This window comes from Budorcas taxicolor, chromosome 17 (genome assembly GCF_023091745.1).
Source record: "Budorcas taxicolor isolate Tak-1 chromosome 17, Takin1.1, whole genome shotgun sequence".
Classification (NCBI taxonomy): Eukaryota; Metazoa; Chordata; class Mammalia; order Artiodactyla; family Bovidae; genus Budorcas; species Budorcas taxicolor.
Window position 1 is genome coordinate 3,457,631 of NC_068926.1, and position 10,350 is coordinate 3,467,980.

Below are 10,350 nucleotides of genomic sequence, written 5' to 3' on the forward strand. Positions count from 1 at the left end.
GCCCTTCAGGATCAGTTCATCGTCATAGTCAGTCAAAAGTCAGATCCACCAACCATTATTCCTATGTAAACTGAAACCTCAGTTGTCAAATCTCTACCTCCTGTTGGGCTATGGCTAGCCTGCCTCTGCCACCCTCTGTATTCTTTCAAGTACTCCAATAGTAGGTCCTCCCATGTTCCCCCTTGCATTTCCAAAGTCACCGTCCGTGTTCCTGGAATGTGGAATTTTCCATGAACTGGGCTACCTTTGCAATAGCTTATCAGAAGCAAACAAGCTTGGGGAATTGAGCAAGAAATTCTAGGACAACAACCTTACAGAAGGAGCGAGGGATGCAGGGTGCATGTTGACTGTCTCAATGGGACAAAGATAATGATTAATCAGACCTCCTGCAGATTTAAATGGGATGGGGACTGGAAGAGGAGGCAGTCTTCCTTTCTTTCAGCTGGGTGCTCCTCTTGAGTCAGACCTACCCACGGCAGAGATGTTTTCCGTGAGGGACCTCTGCCTGGTCCTGAGTTTGGTGGGTGCAATTCAGGTATGGCCTTCTCTATTTCCTTTTTCCTTTCTCCCTGGTGTTTATTCTACAAAGAGCTTGCAGGTCTGAGTCAGCTATGTGTATGTCATCACACACTGCTGGCTTCATAAACTGTAGCCTGTGGAGGCAAGTTCCCAGATAGGACTGACATCTCAAGAATACAGGGAATATGATCCTAAGAGAGAGACTTAGCTGGACCCAAGTGTATAAATTCACAGGGGAAGCTTCTGCACCTGTACCTTGGTTTTGTATTGTTTGTTTGTTTTAAAGAGAAGAAATCTTTGCTATCTTTGTTGCTGTAAAGCCTTGGGATTGCTAGCTAACAGAACATTCTTATAAGAATTTTTAACCTAATTATTAATTTATATTTGCCCATAACATGCAGAGCAATGATTTAATGTAGCTTTTCTAAAAGTTTGTTTTGTGTTTAAGACAAAAGAAAATTAGCTATTTTTTAAAACAAATTACACAGTAAAGTCAGAAGAGATTAATTGATAAAGCAATATGCTTTTGGAAGAAATTGTATGCTTTTAAGATAATCACAAATATTGCAATAATTCCTAAAGTTTGACTACAAGGATCTACACAAAAGAAGAGAAACTTCATTCAACAATACTTTTGAAACACATTAATCTTATGAAAACATCATAAATCTGTTCTAAAAATTCAGTTACTTCCAGGCTGTGAACTATCCTGGTTTATTTCTTTCTCTTTACTACTTATAAGCCCTACCAGAGTAGAAGAAACTAAAGAGTATTTATAACATAATTTTCTCCCATACAGTAAGCAACAAATAGCCATTTTTTTAGGAAATAAGACTAACATCACTTGCTAAAGTTATATTTTGCATAATGCATAAATTTCATTTATTTCTCCACTATTGGCATAAATATTTAATTTTTACCTGTTTTTATTATCTTGTCATTTTATTCCAAAGTACATCTAAATTTATAATTTTATTTTTTAAAACAAAAAGATTGTACTTGTTCCTTTAAATAAATTGCTCTTGATTGCTTGAATTCACATTACTATTATTGGTTTGTTTTTTTTTAATGAGACAGAAAATACTAACTTAATTATAAAAATAAACAACTGAGGGCTTTCCTAGTGGCTCAGTGGTGAAGAATCCACCTGCCATTGCAGGAGATGCAAGAAATGCAGGTTCAATCCCTAGTCTGGGAAGATCCCACATGCCGCAGAGCAACTAAGCCCATGCTCCAGAGCTATTGAGCCTGTGCTCTAAAGCCTGGGAACGGCAACTACTGCAGCCCGAAAGCCCTAGAGTCTGTGCTCCACAACAAGAGAACCCACGAGCACGCACACCGTAAGTGGAGAGGATTCCCAAAACTAGAGAAAAGCCAGCACAGAGAAAATAAATAAATTAAATGATAACAAAAATAAACTACTGAGATTAAGATAGTCGGAAAACTCCCTGCAAGTTGGTGGTACAAAATAAAAATAGTTAAAACCTAAAATCAACATTGATGTATTAAGTTATACCACCTTGTTGGAAGAATATTTATATATCCTATTTCACTCATTGATACCAATAGAAAATTTTTTTAAATTTTTATTTCCAATTATAAGATGTTCAAAAAAAGTTGTCAATCTTGGACCTTTTTTTTCTTTTCTTTCAGTATACTTTTCATTTCAAATAAAAGAAATTATTATGTGAGTAACCCTAAAAGCATTTCTGAATCTGAATTGGCCACATATGTGTCCTCAGTATATGGTTGTTTAAATTTTGGACCCATAAGGTCATTGTAGATATTTGAAGGAGACACAGACCTGAAGTGTAGGTTTTTTCCTATTAAAACAGGAGTTAGAGGAGAGAGAACTCTTGAGTTTCTCCATTATTTTTCTATCTTCAGATATGAATAAAAATGTAAATTTTAACTGTTTGTTGATTCAAATAATTTTTCTTTAATAACAGATCCTTTAAAACTCCTAACATTTACTAAACGCTTGATTAGCGTCAAACATAGTTAAGGTTTATACACTAATCTCCTTTAACCTCACAACTGCACAAAATGGGCCTTAAGGATTTTCATCCAAAAGATAAGAAAACTGAAGCTTATAGAGCCCCTTGGATCCCTTGGTCAGGATTTATAGGCATGCCAGTGTCTCCTCTTTATCTGCTTAAAGATCACCTCTCTTTTTTGTGTGTGTTATCGTTAAAGACAGCAGATGATAGTGATCCTGTCGGTGGTGAATTTTTAGCTGAAGGAGGAGGGGTGCGTGGCCCAAGACTTGTGGAAAAACAGCAATCTATCTGCAAAGAGACAGGCTGGCCCTTCTGTGCTGATGAAGACTGGGTGAGCCAGGGGCACGGGGACTGGGGCAGGAGAGTCCTTTCCTGGGTACATGGATTGAATCAGGACAGTCCTTCCTGGCCTGCTGGCAGTGCATGTAAGCTGCCACTTCAGGTCACTGAAAACTTGTCCAGTAGGAAATAACCTAATTAACCTACATAGCAAATAAAAGAAGACAAGGAGAAAAGAACCTAGTCCTGAGAGCACTGCTTAAATTACCTCCCAGACTCTGGGTCATTGGTGGGATTAACAGATTGGATTTTAGTTGCATGTTCAGACAGGTACTAGGAACCTGAGTATCAGGGCATCCAGATTTCATGGGTCCTAATCTATGGTTAAGCGGACCCTGGTCTCTGACTAGCCCTCTGAAAGTACTTTTAGGTCAAGAAATGATCTGAAGAGGAGAACAGTGGGGGCTCACAGAAACCTGCAAAATTTTACTGGCTCTGAGAGACAGACTATTTTATTAATTTTTAAAAATTTACTGAAGTGTAGTTGATTTACAATATTATTTTAATTTCTATTATATAGCAAAGTGACTTAGTAATACATATGTGTATTCTTTGTCACACCCTTTTCCATTATGATTTATCACAGGATATTGACTATAGTCCCTAGTGCTATACAGTAGGGCTTTGCTGTTTATCCATCTTGCATATACTAATTTACATCTGCTAATCCTAGACTCCCAATCCATCCCTCCTCCACCCTCCCTCCCCCTTGGCACCCATAAGTCCATTTCTGAGAGACAGACTCTTAATTTTTCCTCCTTGTTTCCAGGGTGAAAAATGCCCTTCTGGCTGCAGGATGAAAGGGTTGATTGATGAAGTCAATCAAGATTTTACAAGCAGAATAAATAAACTAAGAGATTCACTATTTAATTATCAGAAGAACAATAAGGACTCTAATACATTGACCAAGAACATAGTGGAAATTTTGAGAGGGGATTTTGCCAAAGCTAACAGTAAGTATTACCGTTAGTGCATACAACAAAAACAACAAAAATCAGAAATAGATAGGATGTCTTCCTGTAACAACTGTGATTTTGTTCCAGGATACTTTAAGTAGAAACACTATCTTTATGATATCCCTGAATTTTAAGGAGAGGCCTTGTTTTAGTCATTTTTATCATGTAAAACAAGATAGTTTAGCATTATTTTAGGTCACAAAGTCAGTCAGAATTTTGGACTGAAGAATAGAATTTAAGTGTGTTCTTTTTTAAGAGTATATTCTGCAAAGAAGACGAGCCCAACATTTTGAGTAGATATTTCTGTTTCTGCCTTACAAAGAAAGGTACTGAGAGGTCAAGGGACTTGCCCAAAGGCACAAAGCTCTCATGTGGTGGGGCTGGGAGTGCAATTCAGACTCCACGGAGCTTCTTAGGAAGTGTTTTGCTGTTTTAAAAATATGGAGTCATGTTGTCTCTTTCCCCCAGGCCTAGCACTAAGTCTCATTAGGACCAGGAAACCAGACTTGCTCTGGGCATGGGCAGCAAGTTTAGTAAGAGACTGCAGCTCATGAAACCTTGCCTTCACTCTTTATATCATTGGGAGACTCAACTAATTAATTTTATGGTGCAAGAGCAACTGGCAAGTGAATGATCCTGCTGACTTATTAAAAAAAGAAAGTTTACAAACAATTTCAAACCTATAGCTGGGAATAAAACCTTTCCAGTAAGAAAATCCAAGAATATATTCAAGTTCCTTGATTAAGGATATAATGAAATAATTGGAATGTGATTAAACATTATTTTATCTCAATTATACTTTTAAACTTTCAGAGATTTATTTGAAGTGAGGGAAGTGAAGTCACTCAGTCGTGTCCGACTCTTTATGACCCCATGGACTGTACCTTCCAGGCTCCTCTGTCCATGGGATTTTTCAGGCAATAGTACTGGAGTGGATTGCTGTTTCCTTCTCCAGGGGATCTTCCCAACCCAGGGATTGAACCCAGGTCTCCCGCATTGTAGACAGACGCTTTACCAGACTGTAAATTAATATTCATGTATGACTACAGGATATTGCCCAAATATCAAACACCTAATAGATTTGAAAATCACAAATTAAATGTTTAGAGTAGAAACTATTATAGAAGTAAAACGGGGAATATCCATAAGCAAATTGCCTTCTTTTTCTGACTAACACAAGCAAATCACTCGGCAGCTACTTCAGTATCCATATTTTCCATTTCAGACAATGATAATACATTTAACCAAGTATCAGAAGATCTGAGAAGCAGAATTGAGATCCTAAGGCGCAAAGTCATAGAGCAAGTACAACATATCAACCTTCTGCAGAAAAATGTCAAGAATCAACTGGTAGATATGAAACGATTGGAGGTGAGTAACTCTGTGGCTCTGACTTCAGATTTCCTTGTTTTTGAGTAGCAAGGAAAGGAAGGCAATCGTCATTCATTAAATGCCTACTTTACGTAGAGCAATGTGTTATAGCTATTATCTACCTACAAAGTAGGTATTATGGATCCTCTCTACAGATGAAAAAACAAGCTCAGTGCTATTAAGTAAAATTTTCAAGGGCATGTAAAATGGTAATTTCAAAACCAAATATTCAGCCTTTGCTTGTCTTATTCCAAGCCCTGCTCGTCCCTGACATCACCATGTCTCTGAGTCTTCAGCTTCAGTCTCACAGAGGATCACATCATGAATGTTTCCTTTGGAGGGAATAGCACTTTCCTCTAGATCTATTCTAAGATAAATCCAGATAGTTCCTATTGTTTGTCCTGGCCAGCCTTACAATACCCAAGTTCTCTTCCACTGAGGATGGCGGGTAGGTCTCCAAGTCAAACAAGTGAAACCGGTTTCCAAAAAGTAAGTTAATTACTAAGAACTCAGCAGACAGTTTATTTACAGGTACCTCTTTTTTTATCTTTCCCCCCTCTCTCTAGGTGGACATTGATATTAAGATCCGATCTTGCAAAGGGTCGTGCAGTAGGGCTTTAGAACATAAGGTCGATCTGGAGGACTATAAAACTCAGCAGAAGCAACTTGAACAGGTTATTGCCATAAACTTACTTCCCTCTAGAGACACTCAATACTTAGCACTGATAAAAATGAGTGCAATTACAGGCCCTGTACCCAGAGAGCTAAAGAGCCGGCTTCGAGAGGCCCCTCCAGAATGGAAGGCACTGCTGGAAATGCAGCAGATGAAAATGGTGTTGGAAAATTTCGGTGGCGATGGACATGCCAGAGGAGACTCTGTATCTCACAGAACAGGATTAGCACCAGAAAGTCCCAGGAAGCCTGGAACCAGTAGTATTGGAAATGTGAACCCTGGGAGCTACGGACCTGGAAGTAGTGGCACTTGGAGCCCCGGCCACCCTGAGCCCGGAAGTGCTGGCACCTGGAACACCGGCCGCCCCGAGCCCGGAAGTGCTGGCACCTGGAACACCGGCCGCCCCGAGCCCGGAAGTGCTGGCACCTGGAACACCGGCCGCCCCGAGCCCGGAAGTGCTGGCACCTGGAACACCGGCAGCCCCGAGCCCGGAAGTGCTGGCATTCGGAATACTGGAAGCTCTGGATCTTCAAGTTTTAGGCCAGATAGCTCAGGTCATGGGGGGAACATTAGGCCTTCCAGTCCAGACTGGGGCACCTTTAGAGAGGAAGGAAGTGTAAGTTCAGGGACAAAGAAAGAGTTCCACACAGGTAAACTTGTCAGTGCTAAAGGAGAAAAAGAGCTTCTGATTGGTAATGAGAAGGTCACCTCTGGTCACGCAACTACCACGCGTCGTTCATGCTCTAAAGTCATTACAAAGACTGTCACAAATGCCGAAGGTCACACAGAAACGACCAAAGAAGTGGTAAAGTCTGAAGATGGTTCTGACTGTGGTGACGCAGACTTTGACTGGGACCATACTTTTTCTACGAGGGGTAACCTAGAGGATTTCTTTCATAGAAACAGTGATGGTTTCTTCACCCATCAGTTACACGAGTTTGACGGTAAGACACGCTTAGAATCCGATGTTCCAGCCTTAAGGGAAATTGGCTCTTCCGGTAGTAAAACTTCAGCTCACAGCAAACAGTTTCTAAGCAGTAGCACAACTATCAGCAGAGGTGGCTCTGCGCTTGAAAGCAAGAACTTTAAAATGGCAGATGAGGCCGAAAGCATAGAGGATCTTGGCATTAAAGGAGCACATGCCACCAAGACAGGCCACGCTAAAGCTCGTCCTGCCAGAGGTATCCACACTTCTCCTTTGGGGGAGCCTTCCCTGACCCCCTAGACTAAGTTGATTACTCCTGCCACGTGTCTCCCATAGCACCTTTTACTTCTTTCTTAGTCCTCTTTCCTGCTTAATTGAAATTACATGGTTTTGTGTGTGTGTGTGTGTGTGTGTGTGTGTGTGTGTGTGTGCGGGCGCGTGCGCGCACGCCCGTGCTAGACTGTAAGTTCCATGGGGGCAGGGACTTTGTCCATCATGTTCATTTCTGTATTCCCAAATGCCTAACAGTGTGGAGTCAGCATTCAATAAATACATGTTATATGAATTAATTAATTAATCCCTCGAACTCAATTTTAAATTTGTTTATTCAAATTCTTTTACCACTCAGAATGTGTGCTGTTGGAAATTGTCACTAACATTAGTCATATTTTTAGCGTATGGCTCAGGTGACATTGAGGTCAGGTTAAAAATAAGTGATGTTAGTACTAAATGCTAAAGATACCTTTGCTGATTACTTGCCATTAATCAGTATGTGGAAGTGAAATTACAAATTCATTGAGAAAAAGCCCCCTTGCAATTTGTACATATAAATGCTATTGACTTGCATAAGTTCCATCCCTGTGTAAGCACATCCTTTCTGTATAAAGAGAAGGAAGAATGGAAGGAAGGGAGGGAAAGGAAGCCAGTTATTTTCATTTAATCTAGGCCATTTAACTTTGTAAAGTTAAATGAGAGAAATTTCTTCCAACCAGCTTAATTTTTTTTTTTTTAGACTGTTATGATGTCCTCCAAACACATCCTTCAGGTGCCCAAAGTGGCATTTTCAGTATCAAGCTACCAGGATCCAGTAAAATTTTTTCTGTTTATTGCGATCAAGAGACCGGTTTGGGAGGATGGCTTTTGATCCAGCAAAGAATGGATGGATCACTGAATTTTAACCGAACCTGGCAAGACTACAAGAGAGGTTTCGGCAGCCTAAATGACAAGGGAGAAGGAGAATTCTGGCTAGGCAATGAATACCTCCACTTACTAACCCTGAGGGGCTCCATCCTTAGGGTTGAATTAGAAGACTGGGCTGGGAAAGGGGCTTATGCAGAATATCACTTGAGAGTAGGCTCTGAGGCAGAGGACTATGCCCTGGAGGTCTCCTCTTACAAGGGCACAGCAGGTGATGCTCTGATTGAGGGTTCTGTGGAGGAAGGGACAGAGTACACTTCTCACACTGGCATGCGGTTCAGCACCTTCGACAGGGATGCAGACAAGTGGGAAGACAACTGCGCTGAAGTCTACGGAGGAGGCTGGTGGTACAACAACTGCCAGGCAGCCAATCTCAATGGCATCTACTATCCTGGCGGCTCCTATGACCCCAGGGACAACAGTCCCTATGAGATTGAGAATGGTGTGGTCTGGGTCCCCTTCAGAGGTGCAGATTATTCTCTCAGGGTTGTTCGTATGAAAATCCGGCCCCTTGTGACACAATAGGCTGAAGGAGTGGAAGTGAGAGGACTCTATTTAGTAAAGAAGAGAAAAAATTAAGGAAGAGAAAGGAGTTGAGATTCTTTACAGCCTACTAAAAATTCTCAGGTGCTATTTTATTATTCTTTGTACTGTAGCTAAATGTAACTGAGACATAGTAGTGTTTATAAAATAAAGCTATATGAGTTTTTAATCTTTAAAATAGTTCCATGGGCTTTAAAATTTGTATTAAAATGCACCAAGGGACACACAGCACATCAGTAAGAGGAAGTGAGGTGGAAGGTCCTCTATGCAACACTTAAGGGTGTAGTTTTGAGAATGTCTCCATTTCATACCACCCAAAGTCATAGGGTCATTGTAAAGCAAAAAGTAGCTTCATCTATTCTACTTGAATCATTTTAAACCAATATCTTAAGTTGCAAGTCACTGGACTGAACAATGGCTGGCCTTTGTTTAGGAATTTACAAATTACTATGTACATTAATCTCCTCTGTTGGCAAGCAAATCCAGCAAGGCAGAAGGAACATTCTTTCCTAATAGAAATAGAAACCTATCTACTTTTGAAGACTTCCAATGAAGACCTTAATGCACCTTAAAATTTTTCCCCAGAGTCTAACCAATTTCTTTCAGAAAATACATGGAAAAAAGCATTTAAAATCTTTTAAATATTTACAAGTAGTCCAAACACATTGAACTTAACACCTTAATAAAAAATCCCCACAGTTTTCATTTCACTTCATTTTTCACCAATCATAAAGTATGTTCTGTGATGTATTACTTATTAAAGTAAGACAATTTTTGAAACCACCTCAATATGATCTATATAAATATAGTCATACATTCAATCTATTTACATTGGTCAGTATTTTATTTGATCTAAGTTGCATCTTTGGTGGCCTTGGCTCCTGGCCCCAATTTTTAACTCACATTTTCTTCTAGTGAGAACCACTTGCCACTTAACCTTGAACATGTATTAAAATATCACAAGCATATTGGGATCCCAGTACATTGCTCTCACTTGCATAAAGTTTCCATCCCAATGAAAATGCATCCTTTCTCCTAGGAAGGGATGAGGGGAGAGAAGGACGGGAGGGAGAGAGGGAGAAGAAGGAGGGAGGGAGGAGGGGTAGGAAAAAGGAAAGGGCTCTGGGTGGTGCCTGGGGAAGTGGAAAAAAGGTAAGCAAAACAGCTTGCAAATGAGTCACATATAATGGTCCAATATTCTTGCATTTCCTTATGTGCTGCTGAAAATCCTTGCTACAAATAAGTGACCCCCTCCGAATCTTTATATAGATGGCTAAGAGCTTCTTCAGAATTTAAAAAGATTTTCATTTATTTCAGACATTAGTGTGTCATATTATTTCTAAGTCTACCTCCTTAGATATAATCTACCCACACATCTGCCTACACACAATTTGAGTTGGAAGTAGAAATATTTTATTTTCCAGAATAGCACACTATTAGGGACAGAATTGATCCCCAAATCAAAGTGACTTTGACTGTGGCCTCTTTAAGCTGTATTTCTCTCTTGCTTTCTGGTATTCCACACCCTCCTGTCTTACCTCTCTCAGTCTGTAATTTGCAGTTCCTGCTCAGATCACTCATTAAATGTAGGAGTTTTTCATTGCAACAACTTTAGTACTCATTTTTATCAGTTGGAATTAGGTTTGACACATGTGGCTTAAATAAGACAGAAACCTCTACAGAAATATGCCCCCATGAAATCCTGAGGAAGCCATCATCCTAATAGATAACTTTCACCCTCAAGTTTACCTCATGGCCCAAATATTTTGTCTTGGGCAGTCTGGAAGAGGAGAGACAGAGGAGAAAGAGGTAGCTTGTCTCTTTTAA

General features: G+C 40.0%; 1 protein-coding gene across 1 annotated transcript; it reads left to right on the forward strand.

Annotated features, from left to right (window-relative positions):
* The first annotated feature begins 481 nt into the window (after positions 1-481).
* FGA (fibrinogen alpha chain) lies at positions 482-8,505 on the forward strand. Its single transcript, XM_052655090.1, has 6 exons — positions 482-535; positions 2,716-2,850; positions 3,628-3,811; positions 5,040-5,185; positions 5,752-7,039; positions 7,796-8,505. Exons 1-6 carry the CDS (start codon positions 482-484, stop codon positions 8,503-8,505), a joined length of 2,517 nt encoding a protein of 838 aa, XP_052511050.1.
* The last annotated feature ends 1,845 nt before the right edge of the window (positions 8,506-10,350 follow it).